The sequence below is a fragment of the Pavona decussata genome, unplaced genomic scaffold, assembly GCF_977016875.1.
Source record: "Pavona decussata unplaced genomic scaffold, jaPavDecu1.1 SCAFFOLD_274, whole genome shotgun sequence".
Taxonomy (NCBI): domain Eukaryota; kingdom Metazoa; phylum Cnidaria; class Anthozoa; order Scleractinia; family Agariciidae; genus Pavona; species Pavona decussata.
This window is the reverse complement of record NW_028145676.1, coordinates 27,107-51,441: the sequence shown is the minus strand read 5'-3', so window position 1 is coordinate 51,441 and position 24,335 is coordinate 27,107. Positions and strand designations below refer to the sequence as shown.

At 38.5% G+C, this 24,335-nt stretch overlaps 2 protein-coding genes across 5 annotated transcripts; one reads left to right on the top strand and one right to left on the bottom strand.

Annotated features, from left to right (window-relative positions):
* Positions 1-3,298: 3,298 nt before the first annotated feature.
* Positions 3,299-7,832, bottom strand: LOC146455410 (uncharacterized). Its single transcript, XM_085094303.1, has 3 exons — positions 7,701-7,832; positions 6,817-6,957; positions 3,299-4,287 (listed from the first exon to the last, which is right to left on the bottom strand). The coding sequence occupies exons 1-3, from the start codon at positions 7,789-7,791 to the stop codon at positions 3,299-3,301; spliced, it is 1,221 nt and encodes a 406-aa protein (XP_084950429.1). The 5' UTR covers positions 7,792-7,832.
* Positions 7,833-8,953: 1,121 nt separating this feature from the next.
* LOC146455409 (uncharacterized) lies at positions 8,954-22,617 on the top strand. 4 transcript variants are annotated; one of them, XM_085094293.1, is made up of 17 exons: positions 8,954-9,003; positions 10,067-10,148; positions 10,471-10,881; positions 11,577-11,776; positions 12,663-12,786; positions 13,278-13,502; positions 14,670-14,838; positions 15,734-15,951; positions 16,176-16,360; positions 17,058-17,150; positions 17,490-17,570; positions 17,973-18,038; positions 18,799-18,978; positions 19,341-19,552; positions 20,394-20,434; positions 20,892-20,988; positions 21,510-22,617. In XM_085094293.1, exons 2-17 carry the CDS (start codon positions 10,091-10,093, stop codon positions 21,694-21,696), a joined length of 2,547 nt encoding a protein of 848 aa, XP_084950419.1. In that variant the 5' UTR covers positions 8,954-9,003; positions 10,067-10,090; the 3' UTR covers positions 21,697-22,617. The 4 variants fall into 4 exon arrangements, with proteins under 4 accessions (XP_084950419.1, XP_084950420.1, XP_084950422.1 ...); XM_085094294.1 differs by lacking the exon at positions 8,954-9,003 and having other exon boundaries at positions 9,952-10,148; positions 17,493-17,570; XM_085094296.1 differs by lacking the exons at positions 8,954-9,003; positions 17,973-18,038 and having other exon boundaries at positions 9,952-10,148; positions 17,493-17,570.
* The last annotated feature ends 1,718 nt before the right edge of the window (positions 22,618-24,335 follow it).

Below are 24,335 nucleotides of genomic sequence, written 5' to 3'. Positions count from 1 at the left end.
TGGACGGTGCCTACTAATACCGAAGTATTTTTTGCGGGGTTTATGACTATGCGGGAAAAGCAGATCTTAGCAAACGCTATTTTAATCCAAAAAGAAAATTGGGGGGTAACCGTGCATTTTTCAGAGGTAATTAAACATTAATATCTCTAAAAAACGCGAAAATATAAAGCAATGTATGGGATTTTTTCCTAAATTGAAGCTTAATTATCTCTGAAAAATGCATGGTTACCCCGAATTTTTTTTTGAGATACCAGAAGCATCTGGTAAGTTCTGCTTTCTCCGTATAGTTTTAAACCGTGCAAAAATATTCCTGTATTAGTAGGCACCGCCCATAGGAAACCCGATTATCTCGCGATGCGCAGAACGTATGCGCAGTAACAATAGTAGGCGCCGTCCTTAAATCACGCAATTTAGACCTCGCTTGGCCGTGGCCATTGAAGGCCTGGTCTTTTGACCAATGAGAGTCATTCAAGGTACGCTTCATAGCTAATATTACAGTTCTACAATTTTTCTCGTGCAGTAAGTAAATGTCCCAAGAACAATAGGCATTCTGCGCGATGAAAAAAATAAAGGTCTAACTCAAAACTTCGTTTAAATATTCGGCCCGTAGAGTTTCCAGCCTAGAACACACTTCTTGTGCATACAAAATTAAGGTCCCTCACAAAGACAAATTTCATAAGAAGCTGAAGAAAATCGTCTCTTTCAATGGACCTACGCCGAAATCTATGGGAATTAATCGGGACTTCTGGGAGGTCTGGGTTGGAAAGTTTCTATGCTATAAATGTCTTCGCCCTCGCCCTCCCGCGGGTGCTTGCTATTGCGGATGTGGATTTTTCCCTTCTAAAATGAAAAGATGAAAGGCTAACTTAAAATCCAAAAGACAACAAGGCAAATAACATAAAATGTTCGAACGAAGTATAAGCGAATAATCCAGGGATAGTTCACGGTTCCAACTCGTCTTTATTACTGTTATTTCGAATTGCGATTACGGTTGCTAAAAGCGAAACAAATACAACTTACTAAGGAATACAAATGACGGCTATGAAACGACGAAAATACAGGAAACGGAAAGAAATTAAGCGAAGATACTTACAAACGTTGTGTGGCTAGAAAGTTGAACGGAAAAAATGTACGATGGCTGGACGAAAAAACTGCAACGATGTTGCCGTGAACGCTGAAGAGAAATGAATTGGAATGGACTATGAAACTTACAAAATGATCTAAGAACAAAGAAAATTATGCGGAGAAATTTAACAGAATGAATAGCGATATCTGAAAAGAATGTGAGAGGAATGTGCAACCATACAAAGAACTAAATGCTAAACATATCGACGTGGAATGCGGCCGTAACACGAAGGCTTCGTAAAAGCAGGTCACCAGTGAAAGTTTAAGTCTCCTAACGATTTAATAACTTTATTTCGAATCTAAAAATCAATTACATGGCACTTAATCTGTTGCTACAAAACTTCGAACTTACTTCGCGTGCTATCACGGTACTAAACTGCCTCATACTTAACGACTTATGGAATACAAGCATGTAGTTTCCAATACTGCTGTATCTGCTAATAAACTTAAATAAATCTTTACTTCTGATTTGAACTGATTAATCAGCGTGACTTGTGTACCTTACTGTGTAGATTACGATCTTATGGCTCTCAAAAATCTATATATGATATTTCAATTGCTATAGAAGCTGAAAACCTTTCGTACCTCCCAATATGGTTACTGCTGCTTAAGCTACAACTAAAATTAGAAGAAAATTAGATTTGAGTGCGCTGGCAGGGATGAGGATAGGAAGGAGTCTTTAAAATCTCCGCCTCCCGCAAGTTCCCATACGTTTCCTGCCCTAAAGGCCTGGTTGAAACATTTTCCTTGGCGACTCACTTTCACAGTTTATACTCATTCCACTACATGTAATCCTGTAACATTACTAAACGTGCTAATATTTCTGCCTCCCCCTGTTATCTCAAAGTTGTAACTTTTTGCCGGTTCTCTTTTGGATCTATTTCTTATAGTTCGCACGTGCCTCTTTCTTAGATCCTTTCCTACTCTCATGCTCACCGTCTACGTCTTTCTCTTCTTCTCGACATTCTACGGTTACCATTCACGTCTCTCTAAAATACATTTCTCTTCTATCTCTTTTAATAGAAGAAAGATCCTCGCAGTTAGTACACAACTTAAGCAGTTGCAAAAAGAAAGCCTGAAAAAAAACTCAGGCTTGAACGGGATTAGAACCCATGACCTCTGCGATGCTGGTGCAGTGCTCTACCAACTGAGCTATCAGGCCAACTGGGAGCTGGTCATATTGTGAGGGATGAATAAATGAATAGAAATATATGAAAGATACAGTTGAACTGCGGATGAAAATTTAATAGAAAAAAGATTCTCGCATTTAGTACCCAACTTAAGCAGTTGCGAAAAGAAAGCCTGAAAAAAATTCAGGTTGAACGGGATTAGAACCCATGACCTCTGCGATGCCGGTGCTCTACCAACTGAGCTGGGAGCTGGTCATATTGACAATATGAATATGAATGAATTGACAATGTGGTCATATTAACAAGACTCACAATATGACCAGCCAGATGTTCTGTCAGTCAACTTGTGTTTCATGGAATATGGTTTCCACGCCCTTAAATTGTCCAATGGTAAACTTCTTAATTACTGATATATAATAACGATAATTACAACATTTACAGTGATAATATGGATTATCTTCAAGGAAACTAAGCTCTACAACGGTAATACTGTCCTTGCAAGGGTGGAGGCGTTTCTCACTGTATTTTCTCCTATTGTGCTTTATGTTGTATTAAGGGGGCAATACACCTAAATTTGAATGAAATTTGAAGAGGTTTCAAGAAGGGATAGAGGTAAGAAAATGATGTTTGGAACACCAACAGACGGTTGATGCCCACGCAAGAGCACCCCAGGTTGCTAGTGGACTGACTTGGTATCCGTCTATTAATTATTAACTACAAATTCCAATTTTAAAACTTCACTAAATCTTCAATATTTCTTATTTCTCTTAATTTTACCAATCTTTCTAGAAAAACTACTCCTCCTAAATATACCCAAAAATCACCCAAAAATTCAAAAAATACTCCACAACACAGATTCACGATATGATGACAGGGTTTTTGGATTGCTTGAAACGCGAACGGGATATTTCCATTAAAGCTATGTCAAGTGGCGGTAAAATGGCCCTCAGGTGTAACTACCCCTAAACTTAAATTTTCTCGGAACTTTGGCTGTTTTCAATTGTTGGCGTAAACAACCCACAAACCTAAACGTAAACATACACTTACATCCATTTAAAAAGCGTGCTGTCTTTTTCAAAATATGCAACTGCCAGGTAAATGTGACCTTTGTACTCAAATGACGTCATAGAACTCACGCTAAAATTTATCATTTCTTGGTATTTGATGAACTGTGATCCCGGAAACCGATACACTACTCCTCTCTCGCTGGCTATACCCAAAAACGTTTCATCGCAGATCTCAAACGGATGCAGGGCGGTGGCTTGACTAGTTGGAATGGACTGGAAATGGGCGAACCTGCTGCCATTCCACTTGTAAATGAACGAATCGATGTTGCTACTTTTCCCATTATATGCGTTGGCAAAGGCGAGGAATGTCTCACCATTGTGGGTAAAGGACTTCACATCGTGAGCGCCGTTTGTCTGGAGAGCCTGCACTTTAACAAAGCTGTTGACTGACCACTTGTATACAGGAGATTGGACAGAATAGCTATTTCCAGACTTTATAAAGTTTGCAAAAGCTATAAAAGTTTCATCGTTTATTACAAACGTCGTGCATCCCGTCGCTATGTCGGTTTCTATTTCCTGAAACGTTTTAAACTGGTTGCCTTCCAATTTGTAGATGATTGACTTTTCGAGGTTACTGCTCGTAACGGCTAGAAACATTGCCGGCCCCACCTGGAAGAAATGTAACTTGCTTGTTCCATTTGTTGGAAAACTTTGTGAAACAACAAATTGTTGTCCATTCCACTGATAAATAACCAAGTCTCCAATAGTTCGGTGGGCAAAAGCGAGGTAATGTTTGTCGGCGATCGTAAAATATTCGATGCGTCCGGCAGTAGTGTCTATGGTTTGGAAGAGAGAAAATGTTCCAGTTAAATTGTCCATTTTGTAGATGAAAGAGCCAGTACGATCTATATCGTTGGTGAAGGCAAGGAAAAGACTTTCATCGAAGCTGAAACATTCAACAGCGCGAGCACTTCTGGTTGGCAAATCTTGATATTTTTCGAAATGATACTTACTACTGGAACAATCTTTAAAAGAAATACAAAATTACCCTTAGATGAATAGTCAACTCTAACAAAAATTGGCAAAATATTCAGGGGTCAAAGGGTTACATGCGTGATAGTCTTTGCACTGTTTATTTGAAACGTGAAAATAGAATTATTCCGTTCCACCAATATAGGAACTTTGATCAGTTTGTAACGTGATAAGCCACACTACTTTTCTTTTGAGATATCGATGTGAAGTTCAGTAAAGTTTGAAGTCTGCTATGGTTTTTTTGGCTGCGTGGATTCACTCATTTTGTTTAGCGTAAGTTGCTTTTGGATGCCAAAACTTTCTCGAGTTGCCCCTGTATTCATTCATACTATTTTTACGTGGTACAGTTACGTCATAACCTCGTTCCCAGATTCCTCGCTCTTCTTTCCCCGAGAAAGGACCCTGGTTGCGGCTGGTCGCGTTACTGCTAGCCTGTTCCAGGCTCCTAGAGAGACGCGCGAAGGAGAGGGTGAGGGGACGAAAACGAGGGGGGCTGGGGGAGAGAAAAAGAGGGAAAGAAGAGGAGCCTGTGAGCATTTTTTTAAACACCTCATGCCGGTATACCATCTCCCGGTTTACCCTCTGATTGGTCAGTTTTGACAGTTCACACATCACACGAAAGATACCGCAAAAGAATCTGAAAGAGTCAAAATGGTGAGTGTGTCACACGCGCGTGGTTTTGATCAGACTGAGTTTAATGCAGTTTTAGAGAATTGTCTTCGATATTTTCCGCAAGTGAAAGTACTCAGGAAGGAGCAAACAGCGTGCCTTCTCAATCTAGCTCGTGGGAAAGACGTTTTCGCCATTCTACCCACCGGTTGCGGGAAGAGCTTAATATTTCAACTGTTTACTCGAGTCTCGCGTGCTTTGTGCTCAAGTGAAGTCAAGCCGTTGTCAACCATTATAGTGGTTTCTCCGTTGGTTTCAGTGATGAGAGATCAGGTCGAGCAGTTAAAACAACTAGGGTTCTCGGCCGCAGCAATAGGAATTGGCGACGAATGTAAAACAAATGCTATAGCTCTCGAAAGCGAGAGACAACAATAGTAAGCTTTGAAAGTCAAGGATCTGTTAGACACTCATATCCGTGATAAACAAACATCCTGCGGCAGTTTCAATATTCCCGCAGCGATATGCAATAGCATGAGCATGAATTCACGAGTAAAGAAATCCACGGATCCTGTATCTTCACAGATAAAATGTATTTAGCGCTACCTAAAAACTTGCAGTTAATACGAGCCGATAAACTTTAACAAATGCCACAGAGCTAGCATACACAATGGCATATCAAAAACTAATCCTAATGGCTCATACCTTGCGAGCAGAGGCCCGTCGATCTTCCTAGATAAGTCTTTAAGCAGAGTGGTTGCATCACGTTTTGATCAAAAGGGAATAATCTCTTATACAAAAGGAAAATCGCTGAAAGACATGTATGCATTGTAAAAGCTTTTATCAAAACAACGGACACACAGTGGGAGTCGTGCAGATCTGTCAACCCCATTTTAACATTAAACGTGCCATAAATTCTGGCCAGGGTCCTCGCAAAAGTGAGGCAGCCGACGCTGGAAAGCTCTTTGTTTCTTAAAAGCTTGCGAAGACACAACCAAGCGAAGACACAACGTCTGCCAACACCAGAGTCTCGTCGCTCGATAACGTCGCGTTAATAAGTTCTTTATTTCGAACGACGTTGAACAAGTACACCCGGGGAACTTTCGTTCCAAGACACGTCAAATTTTTTTGGCAAAATCTACAGGATTTTGAGAGTTGAAATCCCAAACCCGGAGAACCTTTCGGTGTCCACGACATCGAAGCGATGTTGGGACAACCGCGCGAACTCGAGAACTCGCGCGAGTAATCGAAACCCGTGACAATGAAACGTTTGACATTTTGACATGTAGACACATTTTGGAAAAAGTGGGCGGCATGAGGTGTTTAAGAAAATGATTACAGGTTCCTCTTCTTTCCCTCTTTTTCTCTCCCCCAGCCCTTCTCGTTTTCGTCCCTTCGCCCTTTCTTTCGCGCGTCTCTCTAGGAGCCTGGAACAGGCTACGTTACTGCAGGCGACATACTAATCTCCCCAATCTGAGTACGCTCGCTGTATTATATTGTTCGCAAGATCCGAACAGAGATTTCAAGCGGGCCTACAGGAAATTAAGAAAATGTGAGAGATCTGGCACAGTTTCATGCGGTCTGCAAAAATCGTATATCATGTTTCCTTGGTAAAAAAATTCTACTTACTCGGTTAAGAAACTTCAACAGTTAAGTGGCATGACAGAGGAGAACTAATAACGCCGAGGTCCTACCGTCAGTTGTACAAACTATTAACAATTCCATAACCTGACAAACATATAGCTTATTTACCTGCCGGAAGGTTCTTATGGGAACCGCACTAAATCTTGCAGTCAACCCTTTCCCGAGCAGGTGTATTTTAGGAAGAAGCAATGCCGATTAAATTGACATACCGCATACATTTTCACGGGAAAAGTAGGGAAGTGGGTTATATATATTCAACTATATCTACCTACCTGTGTCACCAACTGCGCAAATGGTACTCTCAATCTCCGTTATTATTCTGTCGACCAGTTCGTTAACCTGTTCTTGCTTTTTGCTATTCACGTCGTTTCGTTTCTTAATCGCCTCAATGACTTTCTCCTCCTCAGGGAAAGCTACAAATAATTATGGGTGGCATCACTGTGTTAGCAAACACAAACCTATCCCTCTCTCTAAATTATTCCCAGATAAATTTTTAAAAAGGCACACAGTTTGGTGGTGCCTTCACACATCGCGAAAGGTAAAGATTTTTAACGTCTACTCGGGCAGAATCCGCTCCACTGCTTCCTGTTACCCAAACTTCGGTTTAGGTTGGGGAAATGATCATTTTGCGTCGATAATCTGTTGTTGAACATACAGAAGATTTGGGTCCAGCAGTCTTGTTAAATAACACCTGTTCGTCTCTTGCTCGATCTCCTCTCCATATTCACTTTTAGTTTTACCGTTATCCACTGGAGAAGGTTCCCAACGGCAACCCGATTGAGGGAAAGCTCTATTCAAGAGCCAATATAAAATAAAGAAATAAAAATAAAAGAAGGAAGAGGGCAAGAAGCGAAACAAGCTTAAACGTCGAGACTTCTCAGGCGAAATGATAGCAGAATGGAAAATTGCCTATAGTATACATGTTTTACTATTTAACGCTTTTCCGATGCCCTTCGATCTAACGTTTTTTTTGTTTGTTTGTTTTTTTTTGTCCCGAGATATTAACTATTTTTATTATGAGAACAAACCCCAACTTGAGACGTTTCTTCCCCATAAAGATTATTTCTTGCCCGCTTTGCTAGTCTAGTCAATTTTAATGCCTATCATGAATGTAAACCATTAGCCGCTTTTTCCAATGATATAAATATTCTTTTACCTGCAGGCTTTAACGGCGGCTCTGCCATCACCGCAATCGAGGACATGTACATGACAACAAGAAGAACGAACCGCGTTTTCGTGACAGCCATTTTGATATTTTCGTTTGAAAACAACTTATAAGGTCCACAGATTTTTTTCTCGAAAAAAAAAAAAATAAATAAATAACAGCTATTGAATGTCACCTTCCTTTTTCTTCAGGAAATATATTCATTTATTTCCATATTTTAATTTTTTGTCCTGCAGTGTCATCGCAGCTGCAAAATAGTGGAAGCGCCTTACCGAAAAGGAAAAGGAAAAAAAGTGAAAACTATACGTTGAAAAGGGATAATCAATTTGCTGTCCCCATAACTCAGCTATCGTGAACATCAGTGCCTGATCAAATGTCTTTCCTTAAATACAAAATGTGTATCCAAATGAAATAATTTTATCTTGCTTGGTTCTTATCTAGAAAAGAAAGAGTTACGTAATTTTTAGTCGTTACCTATATATTGATGGAATAGAGCATTTCCGGGTTGTCTCGAATCCCATTATAAAAGTGAGGTTAAGTGCAAGGTTTTTGTTATGAAATACATATGCTGTCACTTACCCTTGCCTTCATAATGAGGTTCAGAGGAACTCGAGGATACGGCCTTTTAACGCTGTTCATTTCTTGTCAGGTACTGTCTACATCCGCATATATATCCGCAATAACTAGCTAGATTTTAGTGAAAGGAGAAATCAATTTTAATCTGATTTCATTAAAAACGTCTTCTGGTTCCTTCAATTTTAATCACTTAAGATGTAAAATGAATCCTTTACCTCATATACTAAGACATCTTCCTTGTCCACCCCATCTGTTCCTTGGTATCGGCACTCGACAACGCAGAAATTCAAAATGAACTTTTTACTTGAGAAAAATACAATTCTACCAAAATCATTCAGTTTTTATTTCTTGCTACGTTTCGAGAGCTCGTGTTTATATTAGACCTGTGCTGTGTGCTATATTAGACAGGTGTTTACAGAGCAACGTGCGTCGATTAATGTCTAGCTGAAGCCAAAAAACAACGACACAGGATGTAAAAGAAGTGATGTATTACACGAGTTGTTTCCATATGTTCCCGACATGAGTGATTTGAAACTCATTGAAGAAATTTTCAGCTAGTTAGATTTCTTTCTTAATGAAAAAGAAAGTTGTTATGTCGTTTTGTTTTGTTTTTTTTTTGTCTACGGCTGGCTCAAAAGTACATACAGCTTTTTATGCAGAGCCGTCACCAACTCATGCATGCAGTCTTTCAGTTAAGGTACCGTAATTCCGGATAAAGGTAGGCATAGTTTTTTGTTTACGGGTGTCAGTGAAATTTAAGGAAACAGCAACTATTCAAAACACTCCTAATCATATGTAAATTTGAAATATGCTCCAACAATGCGGCTAGTTAGGCCAAATGAGAATATCTTCGTGATGATTACATAATGATTATGTAAGAGCAGTGTCATAAGTAGCAAGCGGACTGTCAACTCCACTCACACTCACTTTTTCCAGCGGAACGAGGGGGAGGGAACGGCACACCCTCCCACCCCATCGCTCGGGTCGCACCGCTACTGCCCCTCCCTAATCCAAGCTGTTCCAGCTTGGCTTAGGCCGCTGGTCAATCATTATTTCCATACCTCTATTTCAACTGAGCATGAATGGGAGTGTTAGGAAATAGAATACTTTTAAATACATCTACCAACAATAGCCGTGATCTGAGTGGTTTATGGTATGTGATCTGGGTGGTTTATGGAATGTTCACAGACGTTTCACGGGAAACATTATTGCCGTTGAACGTAGTTTTCGCATGGCAAGAAGGAAAAAAAAAACTTATTAGCTCAGCTATTCTTGTTTTAGTGACGACAATTTCTATTACAAGCAACGACGCCTGATCAGCGTCAGCCACAAACATTCCCTCAGCTAGAATCTTCTTACGTCAGCGGTGAATTTATTGAACTTTTTGTGTTCCTTCTGTCATCTCTAAACGTCACAACAAGCAAGCCTGTCTGGTTAAATGATTAGGACAGTAAACAACTTGGAACTAAAATTTGATATTGCCTCCTTCTTAAATGTGGAAAGGAGTAGAACGATGGAACATGAAGATTGTAGGATCCATGTCAGGCAAAATTATACTGTTGGTAAGCCAGATGGAGTGTTGCAGGGTGTTGACAAGTGCGAAGAATTAACATTATTAAATAGTTGCCTGCACGTAGACGTTGCATATTTGCTTTGAGGAAAAAAGGAGACAGTAAGCATGTAAGCGCGCAGGCTATCAGAGAGCAGCTTGATAGAAAAAAATTATTTCCGTTGTTACAAAGATGAGAACTGTTCTTTGGTTATCCTTTCTGTATTTATAGCCACTGCATTTCTGGTGACATAAAATGGCGAAGATTGTTTCTCTCGCTCTACTTCTTCTATTGGGAATAACGTCTGAAGCTGGTATGTAAATTTTAGCCGTTTGGTTAAATAGGTAACAACTCTTACAATTGCTATTTGTGAATTAAGCACAAGCACTGAAGAAACATTTCGTTTCTTTGTGCTAGTTTGATTTTCTCGAAATGTACCTGTGCGCCTTTGATGGCTTATCATTTCATCAAAACAATTCTGCATCCTACAACATCGTATTTCGTTTTTTGTCCTAATGTAGCTAACAGATTGGTAGGTCTAATTTTTGCCTAAAATGTTTTTGTTTTACTTTTGTACAGAAAATATAAAATATTTTCTAGGTAGAATCTGACTTCTTTACGTTTTTTTCCTCTAGATTTAGTTTGCCCAGATGGTTGGAATGAATTTAGTAACTCCTGCTATATTCTGATGGACAAATACCGAAACACGTTCGAATTCGACTGGTTGAAAGCTGTGAAAGTGTGTCGTGGCTTTGGAGGGAATCTGGCCAGCATAGGGAGTGAAAAGGAAATGGAATTTGTTAGAAACTTGTCTTCACAGCAAAGGTCTTATCACGCTTGGATTGGCTTGGTTTACTGGTTTCAGGAAGGCGGATATCTTTGGAGTGATGAAACGCCTTTTAACAGTTCTGTTTACGCAGACTGGCTTAATGACAAACCGTGTAACCTTTCTGGCATTCGTTGTGTTCAACTGTCAAGAAATGGTTGGAGTTTCACAAGTTGCAACTACAAGGAAAACCAAGAGTTCATCTGTGAAAAGCCTAAAGGTAGGATTGCTGTCAAAAAGCATAAAAAAGTGAAAAAAATCATAAGAACTGTGCATTAACTTTGTTTGTCAGTAAGTTACGGTGTGGAAGATCTATTAGCGTCAGATTATTTAAGCAAAGCTTAAATAACAAAGCTTAAATTTTAAACAGAGCAGTCTAGCTTGTTGTTTGTTTGTCACATATCATACTGTTTTGAAACCTGCCGCAGTTTGTCTTACCAACACAGCTGTTTAGATCCTTTATTGAAATATTTTTATTTCTTCCTAATTTTAAGTAGCACAAGTGCTCTAAATTGTTTACAAGTTGCCTTTTCGAAAAAGAAGTGGGCACTCTTCGATGATTAAAATAAAACAAATATATACAAAAAACATTTATATGAGTAAATATCCCCTCCAATAAAAAAACTAACTACCTAACTAACGAACGAACGAACGAACGAACGAACGAACCAACCAACCAACCAACCAACCAACCAACCAACCAACCAACCAACCAACCAACCAACCAACCAGCCAACCAACCAACCAACCAACCAACCAACCAACCAACCAACCAACCCGCCAGCCAGCCAGCCAGCCAGCCAGCCAGCCAACCAACCAACCAACCAACCAACCAACCAACCAACCAACCAACCAACCAACCAACCAACCAACCAACCAACCAGTACGCTAGAATTGATGGTTTTTCCTATTTAGGTCCACTGCCTTGTCCTGCAGATGACTGGTTTCTCAATGGCTTGACTTGTTACAAGGCAAGTGACAAATTGAAAACGTGGCTTAATGCACGTCGTGACTGTCAAGCATCCGGAGGAGATTTGCTTAAGACGGATGACAAAGAAGAGCGAGGTTTCATAGCTTCCTACCTTGGTATGACTGGTCTTAAGGACGCAACGAGTGTAAGTTAATAGACCATTTAGCAAAAATTTAAAATGAACTAGCACTCACCTATTTTTAGTGTCCCTTTGAATGGTCAGAAAATGTATTTGTATCGGTGGATCGTTAAAATAATGCTTCAGTTTTGTTAACAATAACCCAACTATCAGAAACTAATATTAAGTTTCTTTGGCTACGGATGGTTATGATGCAAATGGGGCAAAAATTGAAGAACTTTTTCAAGTTTTTCCTGTGTATTTTGGAGAAACCACTAAAAACTACTTATTATGGTGTATTCTTCCGCAGTGAAATCATTAAATGTAGCCTGACTTAGAATTGTGGAATGAAAATCGAGGGCAAATTTCTGGTTTACATTGGGTGGGTGGAAAGTATGATTTTCGAATCTGAGCTGCATAAAGGGGAACTTTACAATTTTACAAGCGCCGAAGGTCGGACTCTTGCTACCTGAAAAATGGATCGGTCATGATATCTGCGTCTTAAAAAGTTGCCACACGACCACACCTTAAAAAGCTGCCACATTATCACAACATCCGCGTATTAAAAGACGCCACACGATCAACATCCGTGAATTAAATCGATCACAACGTCCGTGAATTGAAAAGCTACCACATGATCACAACATCCGCGTCTTTAAAAGTCTAGTATACAAGACCTGATCTTTACATAGAAGCCAGACAATTTAGAGCATGTTTTTCAGTTTTCCAAAGTTCAATGTTTTCTACTTTTTTGAGTAATTTGAGTTTATTGTCATTGTTCTTTTTGCCATTTGTATTCCTATCTATTGGTTTTGATAATTTTTGAGCCAATTTCATTTGAATCGAGTAGTTGGCTCTGTATTTAAATGGGATGAAACTCATCCTCGTATTCAATCTTTGTCTTGTTTCACAGTATGTGTGGATTAACGAAAAAAGGAACAGGGCATGTATAAAGATGTCAACTGCCTTTACTGGTTCGAAGAATGAAGAGAACTGCGAAAAAGAAATGCTCTACGTCTGCGAAAAGCAAGTTTCAGGTGCAAACTAAAGTAGTGCCTTAGAATGCATTTACACCTTTATGGAAGAAACGTTGCCAGTTTTGCAAATGAGTTGATTTTTCTGTTCGTCCCTGCTACAGGCATTGTGTAGCTTGCCCCGAATGGCATTATGAGACACGTCTTCACAAGTTTTAAATAAGTTCAGTTTAAAAACAGACCGCACGAATACTTGTTCTATTCCTATTTCCGTCACAGTCACAAAGCAGGGAATGATATTCTCTCCGTCTGTCTAGCTAACAAAACGATATCTTCATATCCAACGGATGTTTACCCTTTTATGCTTTCCCATTTTACGCTCTTAAGTGTCCCTCTGGGGTATAAACTGTAACAAAAGGGAAGCCTAGTTCATCGCGTTTTTGTTCGTATGCCTGAATTCACTGTGTATCTTCAATCCTCCCCAGGCTCAAGTTAAGTTATCCCAATGTGCCTACATCATGTATTGATAGTTTCTGTTTTCTTGTAACACGTAGATCAAAGGCTCAAATGCTTCGAATGTAAGAGTACCATGACCTTTAAAGAGTGCCCAGGCCGTCCATGTATTTTCAATGATAGCCAATGCTACTATGCGTCGAATCAACAAGGATCAAGTGCTGAAAAACGTTTTAAATATGGATGCACTAAACAAGACTTTTGTAATAAAACTGATATGGATGGTTATTTTATACAATGCTGCAATGGTAACTTGTGTAATGAAGGTTAGTTTTGAAGATATTTCCTTTAAAACCATTATTTTTGCTTTCAAATTACTCTTTAATTATAAAGTTATACTGTAAATCTTTAGCTGGACGAGTACCATACAATCATGTTAATTTACTAACATGGTATGGTCTTATTAATTTATCACGAGTTGCCATTCTAGCAATTGACTCGGCGCCACCTTCCTATACCATCAGCTGTTCCTAAAATTTGTTACAAAGGAATTAATGGCACGAATTTTGGTCACAAGACCTCCTTGTGATCATGGAATAATTAATAATATGCTTACATTTAAGCATGAAAGGGGAATGCAAGAAGAAATTTATGCATAGCAGCTGTGTGTTGAGATGCAGTTGGCTTATCAATTCTGTCGGCTTATCAGTTTCAAAGTCAAGTAAATAGGAACAAATTGTTCTGAATTCCCATCCTCCGTCATTTGATTGTATTATAAAAGGCCCCAAAAGTAGGGAAAGTTGTGATTCCCATTATCTTAGTAAATCCCCTAAATTAGACCATCCTGCTATTAGAAAAATCGCACCCATTTTGCTTTGCAAACAATAATTTGTCTGTTATCTTGGTTATTTCATGAATCACACATTTTCTTTTGTTATTCAACATCCTTTATTTAACTTACATCCTTCATGAATATTAAACTAACTGAAACGAGGGATTTATACAGATAAATCCCTCATTTACATTAGCAGTACTGCGAGAAACGCACACATCAGGTTGCTTCTATTGCTCTCGGTTTCTCACCTAAGTGTGACGGTACTAACTAGCCGGCGTTTGTCCCCTTGAACAAAGGAATAATTTCATGAAATAAGTCAGATAAATACCTCGAACGTCGGAATTAATCCATATACATCCCTCGGGCCTACGGCCCTCGGGATGTATATGGATTAATACCTCCGTTCTCGGTATTTATCTCTTACATAAACATGTTTACTTGGTGTGGGATGTAGAAGGTAAGAAAAGATTGGCTAGTGAAAAAAACTTAGAGTAATCTGGGAAATTCAAGCGCATTCTTAAAATGCTGAATGCTCCATTCTGTAGCTAGTTTTTCTTATCCTTTCTTAACGATTGTTTCCATTCCATATCAGTCACTATTAATTAAGGCCTCTGCTAGTTATTGTGCATGTTATGTTCTTGTTTATTTTTCTCTGCAGTAAGTAAACCCCCCAAAGAGGAAGGGGATGAGTCTATACAAGAGCGTAAGAACACCATAAATGCAGTTGCCTACATATCTGCTGGTGTTGCGTTGCTTCTGTTGCTGATAGTTTCAATTATGATTGGCATCTGGTGCTACGGCAAGTCACATCGCAAGAAAATTAAAAGGTTTGTAACTCTGAGGGTCTTAACACTTTTCTGTCTAGGTTTTTCGAAGTCCCGAAGATGTTAAGCAGGGTTGCTCCCCCCCCCCCCCCCTCATTCCGCCCTTGCTCGTAACTTCAAAAGTACTTTTAAAGCAGATCAAGTCTTCTGTACTTTCAACTCTTACCTTCAGCACCGAATAAAGGTAACAGATGGGACTGGGCTAAGTTACTTCAGTTTGAACTGAGCAAGATCTATACTACTATGAAACATTCAAACAAAAAAGACATAGTCGTTCATTTTTCTTTTCTTGGTAGGTATCAAAGAACTTACCAAACACAAGCAAAACGTTTCTAAGGCCCACTTGCAATGAAGGATTTCAATCCACGCCTAAATCTCAGCAGAGGAACTGGGGATATATACTTTTTTTACCTCGTTTGCAACTACGCTGAGAAAGCTTCAACCGAATCTTAAAATTCCAGTCTGGTTTTGACAGCTTTCTTGGTTAGCTAAACTTTCATCCTAACCATGCTGAAAGAGTTAGATGTTAGTGCCATGTAATATCGTTCCGAATGAAAATTAAAGAGAAGTTTAAATTTTGACGTAGAAAACTATGGCGATTTAAATGGAAACGTTTCATTAATGGACACTTATCTATCAAGCAATTTCAATTGCAGCGGTACAGAAGTTTGATATTTAATAACCACAAGTAAATATCTTGATAAAATTGCAAAAGATACAAGCAATGAAATTTCATTACCCTATAAACAAAGCAGACATGTCAGCCTTCCCTGAAATTCCCCATACTGTTGCTTTTGTAAGTCGTGAACAAGCTGTTTTAGCTCTTAACAAAAATAGAAAAAAAAACTGAAAAAATGTTCAGTTGTATTTTAAGTATTAATTGTTGATTTTCCTCCAGAACGGCTCGCTCACAACGCCAAATTGTTCCCCTCGACAAGTGGGAAATACTTCCTGAGCAAATAGAATACGAAGAAGAGCTGGGCCGAGGGGCATTTGGCGTGGTTCACAAAGCAACTCTAAGAAGACGAGCAGGAATTGAGGTATTTGAAACTGGAAAACGGCTGCGAAAAGAACCAAAGAGGGCATCTCAGATAGTTGCTGTCAAAGTTTTGCAAGGTAATTTAGAGTCGATCCGTGTACTGGCTGCAAGTCTGAGGCTCAACATTGAACCAGAGTCTGATGATCGATTTAATGAGCGACTTATAGCAAAGATGTCGATGCTGTTGAGGCTGAAAAGAGCCAAGCATTCGTCTCTATCCAAATTAGCTCAATTTGTGATTAAAGGAGTGATAATAGAAACTTTATGCTGTGATTAATGTGGAGTTACTTGTTTTATATAGATGATGCAACTGAGGCACAAAAGGAAGAATTCATGTCTGAGATTGAGCAGATGAAGCTGTTGGGTTTCCACCAGAATATCGTATCCCTCGTTGGATGTTGCACGGTTCAGGAACATAACTTCCTGGTGATAGAGTACGTGGCATTTGGTGACCTTTTGCAGTGGTTACGCAGGCGGAGAAGAATGGTATGATATTCGATGAGTAAAAGCAATAGAAAGCTTACCATATTACGTGCAACGCTCAAATTACTATGGCATATAAATAAATAAATAAATAAATGAATTAGTAAATAAATAAATAAATAAATAAATAAATAAATAACATAAAGGCACCGCCATTGAATAAGCTAGAGTCGGAACGCTTAACAACAACGCGAAGCACCTGAGCTACGGTTCCAGCATTATTGTAACTTACATAATCATAATCTAACTGAAAAGATTTTTCTCACCTATTTAAATGAAAATGATGCCTAGTTTATTGCTAATTACTTCATGGCTACTGATGTTTCTTCTTTATGTCTATTGAAAGTCTTGGATTCCCCGCCCCCCCCCCCCCCCCCCCCACTGTTGTTCGCCCGAGAGTTAACAAACCCGGCTATAGTGAATATGTTAAATTGGCGTCCGTACGTCTCACAAGACGATGCAGTATACATCCATATCTCATTAATGTTAATTTTATCCCATTTTTCAATTAATCGATTAACTATAACTAAGAAAAAAACATTTCAGAGTGAAAAACAAAGCAATTCAATGAAACATAATAGCATGTTCAAATTATAACTTATCCTTCCCTCAAAAGGCCTATTATAATTCAACCTAAATCATTCGTTAATATACTTTTAGAAACTGTGTTCATTGCTCATGACTTATGATTAATTTTTAGATCAATATGCCTATAATCTCTCAAGCAAAATGCTATGAAGACAAAGACGTCGTTAAAGATGGGAGGGCAACAACAGACTTTAATGAAGTACAGGTACCGTTTAAAACGTTTTCTCCAGTATATAAAACTGCCTGTCAACAAGCCACACGAAGATGTCATTGTTCACTTATATTTTTCAGTTCTTTCTTTTAGCAATTGTCTGTAATTAGTTACACGTTTGGTCTTAGGTTATCCGGAGGGGCCTAATGCCAAGCTCCTTTCACCTTGGGTGTACAAAGACAAATACACAAAAACAACGTAACGTAACGTAATCTAGTGTGAAAGTGGAATGTTCATAATTCTTATAGCATGCAGCAGAATGGTTCATTGGTTTCTTTCTTTCTTTCTTTCTTGGCTATTTATTTATTCATTTATATTTTTTGTACTCTGAAGCAGAAGGAAGGAGATCAAATACCAGTGGAGATGGAATCAATTGTTGTTGACATGGCCTTGTCTTCACAGGATCGCCCCGAAGTAAGTAAGCACATATTAACCCTATCTAGAGCGTCGTCTTCAGTGGTGTAGCCCTCCCGCCATAACACCGAGAGTATAAAACTATGAAAATAACGCTTGGAGAATAAATAGCATGTTCAAAGATGCTTCCTTTGCGGTCCACAATGGGAGTCGATGATGTTATACCCCTTTGGAGCTAGGTCATGCTTGCGAAGCGGCGGCCATCATGGATCCACAATCTTGGATTTCTCTAAAACGTCAGAAAACTACAAACATAGACAGACAAGTAATCGAAACCAAGAGTAGAACACTAAAATGAACTAAAACTTAAACATTACAGGAATAATTATTTTCTGCAAAAATGTCCTTGTCAAAACCTGATTCCCATGGTGTTATGGTACTTAGTGTCATTTTCCCTTTCAGAAGAGCAACGCTATCCAGATAAAGATTGTGGGAGATCAGCCACTGATAGATGAAACCTCAGTGAAGGTAGAATATATTCCATCAAAGCGTAAATAATATGACATATTGAAAATGATTTTGAGTTCAAGTCAAATATATTAATGACTAGTTTCTTTTCCACAATCTGATTAACCTTTAAAAAAAATTAAGTGAATTTTCAATGAACCGTATCATATAGTAGGTGCTAGTGGATACCTGGACAGACGTCTGTCTAAATCTTGATGAAATTCCACCAGACCTGCACACCTAAGCGTCAAGATGAAAACGTTTCCCAAATTATCGTTCGTTGGATTAGATCAGTCAAGTATTTTTTCCAAGTCCAGGGAGAACAATCAATAAACGCTGAGTGATAATTAATTCAAGCAAATCTTCTGACTCCGACATGCTTGCTTCATGCTTTTTTGCTTATTGTCTTTTTAACCTTGTTGGCTTAAATTACGTTATGCCACGTTTTGTTTTTATTTTGGAGATTTCTGACGTTTACTCATTAAAAAGACTCGTCAATAGCCACTCAAGCATTCATACGTTTTGCCTCTTAGCCAAATCATGTAGCAAACATACTGTATTTTAATTTGCCTCAAAGAGCTAGTTGACCAGTTGAGTTCTTTTCATCATATTTGACTTTTTTTCCAACAAAGAAGGATTGTTTGTCAAACTGGAGAGCAAAAGTAGTGATTTGGGAATGTATTCTCTATATCTCCTTAGTACGCTCATTTGCATCACCTAGTGTGTTTAATTCAACAGAACAAAACATGGTTGAGACTCGCCTCCTATTTATGAAATTTAGGGCCATGACTGTGAGGATCTCCTTGACCAAGAATTGTTGTCAGTTCCATCAACATCAGATGGAAGCAGTCCTGCTGCCGCCTTCTCTACAGAGAATCTTGAGGATAGTGATGATGAAGAGAAGAAAAACTTTTCCACCAAACAGCTTTTTTGTTTTGCCTGGCAGATTGCAAAGGGAATGGTAATTATTCCAATTGTGTTCAACGCAGTCATAAAAACTGCCTTCAGCTTGTTCTTGTTTAATATAACCCAATTCAACTTCGGCTTTGTTTCAGACATATGGCACCAAGTTTCATGCTGTGCGCTGTAATTGGGTGAAACCATTACCTTATGGTTTAGTAGCCCACTGGGTTATGAGAAATGTTTTAAACAAACCGTATGAAAAATTTCTGTCATGGGAAATTAGTTGATTGCTCGTGCATTCCTAGCGATCGAGCAAAACACTTCCGCGGTTCCTTCCGACAAGTGGTCGTCTACCGTTATGCAATAATGACCACTTATTGTCAAATAATTTATTTTTTTCTTGTTTATGGTTTTGTTTAGAATCATCTTGCTGAAAATAATTTTGTTCACCGGGACCTGGCCGCTCGTAACGTGCTTGTTGGCTGTGACAACAAAGTGAAAGTGTCGGACTTTGGGTTGATGCGCCAAATATATGAAGATGTCAATACTCTAGAAAACACGAGGAAGCTACCAGTGAAATGGATGGCACCAGAAGCACTTTATCAAAACATTTGCACTACCAAAAGTGATGTGTAAGTAGATAGTTTCCTAGTAGTTTTCAATTTTAGTATCTAGTTTCTCTGGTATATGGGTAGTAATTTATGTTACCCTCAAGTCAAATGTTTTATTGTTTTTTCTTGTTTACATATCTGCCTTTTTATTTATTAAGTTATTTACTCAGTTATTTGGTTCCCTGATAAAAGTTATGTAAACTGTGTTTGTTTGTATATTCACGGTCAGACTAGTTTTCAATTACTACTCCCGTCACACCTCAGCTGAATGAATAGCCTGCGTGCAGACGTCTCGTATTTCTTCCAACGTCGAAAAACGGACGTCTGGGCCATGGCGGTTTTAATCGTGTTCCGGTACCCTGTTGTTTCTCAAGGACCCGTGGACCGCGCTCTGATTGGATGCCAAACAAATGTCCTTTGTGCGTGAAATGTTTTGGTCTACTCTTATTGGTCATTCAATGAATAATTATGAATAATTATGCTCGCGTAAATTTTGTGCAAAAAACATGGCGGCAAAATGTGCTCGATGTGTGTGTGTGAGAGTTATGTTTTTAGGCCATTACGAAGCATAACGATCGAAATCTCGTTGAAGGACGTGAAGCATTTAATGTTACCGACGAAATTGCATCGCTCGACTTTGCTGTGACCCATGCACCACCATATATACGCAGAACTTGTGTTGGAAAGCTGCGAAAGCGACGTGCTCTCGTCAACAACTTGAGAAATGTTGAGGAGGAAATTTACAACGTGTACTGTGTTAAAGCTTCGAAGGTAGAGCTACTGGTCCAAAAAAGGAAAAAGATTGTCGAAAACGACGATGTTGAATTAAGTTAATATCTGTTTCCTTTATGTTTTTACATAGCTGGGCCTTTGGTGTTCTTCTCTGGGAAATGTCGACTTTAGGTAAGTGAACCAATCACGCCTCTATCTTTTTTTTTTAAAACATATTCTGTCCTTTTTCATTCAGGTACGGAGATATTACCATTATTTTACAATAATTCCACTTCTCAGACAGCCTTACTAAATTGAATATCTTAACTGTTTAAGGTGCAATATCAGAATCACTCAGACGTCCGAAATTACTAAGGCCAGTAGGACAAAGGGGAGATTTTGATAAGTGCTATATGAAAGCATTAATGTCAATCTCTGGGGCTTGTGGGTAAGTGGAGAGGTTGTTTAGTCGCTTAAAGTCATCCTGTCTCTTCTACTACCACTGGGTATGCACAAAAGGTTTTTTAGCCCACGAATCAAATTGTTGATACAGCTGTCAAATCATGATAAAACATTTACAAAAGCGAGAAATAATGTTCTTACCTTTGTTTACTGGCTGACTAACTCTTACAATCCTCATACAATTCAGGAGGTGTTCCATACCCGACATTGACTAATTCAGGGCTGTACCACCTACTGAACACTGGTTATCGCATGGAAAGGCCAGATATGTGCTGTGAAGAAGTGTAAGCTTCTGAATTTCTTTTTGCCAAATTAAGACAACATGCAGAATCTGGATTTGTTAACTTTCGAATCTAGGAAATGATATAGCTGAGAAATTTCACACCACAGACACTGTATATATCCTTTAATGCTCCACTTTAAGTGTCCTCACCTTACAAGCGTGTTACATAACGTTTTGGATGGGTTTGTCAAATTCGAATTAACAAACGAAAAAGATGGATGCAAAAGTGATTGGTAAAAGTCATTGTGAAGAAAAATCGTCCTTTGAGAGCGACAGGTCTGTAAGACCTTATGAAAATTACATCAGAACTAGTGTGCCAAGGACTTGGAAAAGATGCACCTAAAACCATGGAAACAGAACTTGTTTTAAATGTTTCTATTTGTTTTTTAAGCCAACAGTTAATATGTTTGCTAAATTGTTGGGTTTGTAATTCATTTGCCTATAGATTATTTATCATTGCTGGTGAAACAACAAAACAGTTCAAACATTTATTAATTGTTTCCATGTCCCAATCCATAACAGATATGAAATGATGACGGAATGCTGGAGGGAAGATCCTTGTATTCGTCCCAATTTCTTTCAACTGATTGAAAAACTGGAAACGCTAATGCAGATGGATGTGCCATACTTGGACGTCAGCAAGCACGATGAAGCCAGTCCTTACTACAATGTCCCTTCTGGAGCTAGCGCTGCCGACGATAGAGTGTAATAAGTCAATAAATGAGATTTTCACAAAAACTAGGAAATGCCATGTAAATTGAAGGAAACATGAAAGAGTGCTTACAGAAGCTAAGGTCTAAAATGAGTTAGCTATATTCTGGGAAGGAACGTTTAGTACTAAAAATATAAGCTTATATTTTAAGCGGCAACTCAGGTTATGTATCGTTAAGTTGTTTACCTAAGGCAGCTTTAAGACACAAGCTTTGAGTAGCATTCTAGTAGTTTCATCAACTGTGAATTTTTATCTGTGTGACAGTTGCATAGTGTTATGTAAAAGAATTTCTAGGTTAATGTAATCTCTCACTTTTGTATGCAACCTGTAATACCCAGACTTTACTCAGATACTTGCCTTAATACATTGTCTTCCCTCGCTTCTATTAGTCAGTCTATGTAATAGGGTCTTGGGAATTGTTTAGATATCAACGTGACATGTTAATATAAACGATTTATTTTCATTTCGTAAAAGTCGGGTCAAGATGCGTAGGTCATCACTTGTCACTCTGGTCACACCGGTTTCTTTCCGTTCTTTCCTTGGCCGTCCAGTTGCCTAAGTTCCACGTTATCGTGTCAGATGCATTGAGTTAGGATCATTTTTGAATGTTGTTTGTAGTTCAGCGATTTAAGGAACCGGCTGTAAATTTGTTTTTGGCTTTAGTTGTTTTCAGGTGAACGTTCTTCATCAAAGAGAAACTGACAGAGCCCTTGGTTAACTTTAAATCTCCAGATAACTTGAAACGTTTTTGGAACAACCAGTCCCTTATCTTATCGTGGTTTTGAATGTCGAAGTCTAACTCAACGATATTTCTTTTTCTCTTTAAGATCTATTCAGTTTTGCCATTTTGTTAACCCTTTAAGGCAAAACGACATTTTGTCCAGATCCAGAACTACAAACTCACTGCCTATGTATGATATACCGTTTTAAGTTAGTGAACGTATTTCTAATCACTTATATAATTAAAAACAAGAAAAGTTATGGTTTTGAGATAAACGGGCTTAAGACGTAAAAAATTTAAAAGTTCAAAAACGTTGTAATCATGGTGTATATTAGGTATACCCCTAAACTATACCTTATTTTTTGCAGTTCCCAACACAACTTTTAGGGTAAAAAAGTTGAAAAGTTATGGGGGTGGTCAACCATATCACGTACAGGAGGGGGTTAACTTTTTTTAAAGAGTAGATCTTCACAAGACCATCTTGGTGTGAAAATTTGTTTTTCTATTCTCAATATTTGTCGTAAAAAATGATTTTCCAGGTTTTGATGTCGGTAGGCTCCACTGTGGAGTTTTTGTTAAGCACTTTATAATAATGTTTGCAGCGCATGTTTGCTAGATCTACGGGCCGTTTGTTGAATTTAGTAGCTGTTTATGTGAAGGTACTTCAGCTGACATGGCTTTCTTTTTCAAATTGGAACAGATAGTAGCCGCTATAAGTTGAAAGTAATTAAGATAATTGTTTGTTTTATTTCCTTGTTTGCTTCCTTTTTTAATAATAATCTTACTATAGTTTATGAAGTTGTACTGCAATGAGTTTCTTTTCTTTTCTTTAAGTTCACGTTGCCGTAAGACGTGGTAACTGTAAAATACTGTACTGTAATTAGTTTTTGTGTGTTGCATTAAAATGATAATAATAAAAAAGACCATCTTGGTGTCAAAAAGTCATAAAAAAACCCTTGTCAAATATGGACAGAGTTATGGCATTATGTGCAATTTGCGCTCTAAAGGGTAAAACCGTTACAATTGTAAATGGCTTTTGGTATGTTTCGTTCAATTTCTTGTGCTTCAATTCTAAAACTAATGCTTTTTGTGTAAAGGTCAGGGAGAAGGAGGAGTAATCCCAGGATTCCACGATTATAAGAGTTTACTATACTATACTAAAAAAGCTTTAGTGACATTGATTTTTGACACATCGCCTTTGCAAACTATTTATGCAAGCCACTGAGCTGAACCATCCCATAGGACACGAGCAATCATTGTCTAACCATCTTAGAAGATGGTCATATCCGCGAAGAAACCATGTTTTACGCAGATTCTATTTATGAGAGTATTTTAATTATGTCATTCACACTTGGGAATCACGTTATTTTGTTTTGGATGTCGCCGTAATGTTGGTAAAATGTTATGAATAACAATGCTTTTCTTTCTTTGGAGCTTTTTTTATTCTTTGGTGTTTTGATGGCTTATTTGCTCCGGCTATGAGCCAGTATACCGAGCTCGAAGAACTTGAGGCCGTCCTTGCCACTCAAGAGTTACTTGCTTTTGAGAGCGTAGACAAATCCGAGTGCTTGGGGGATGAATTCGATTAAAGTGCACGTTTCCAAAAGCCTACCACAGTGAACGAAATTGAGCAAAGAGAAAGAGACAGAATTCCAAAGAAAACTCGACAAAGAACCACGTGGTCAGTAAACGTCTATCGAGCCAGGGCTGAATACCGAAACACACCAATTGAACCCTTGGAGTGAGTATAAGTCCGTTCCAGTTGATTTGAGCACCACCCCCGTGGAAGACGTAAATTTGCTGGCTTACAAGATTCATATCGAAAGTCATGAGAGGTGATGGCAAGCCGTACCCGTGTGCTCTATATACTCATTACTATGCTCAGTATACCCATTAGTACGCTCTACATAAGGCA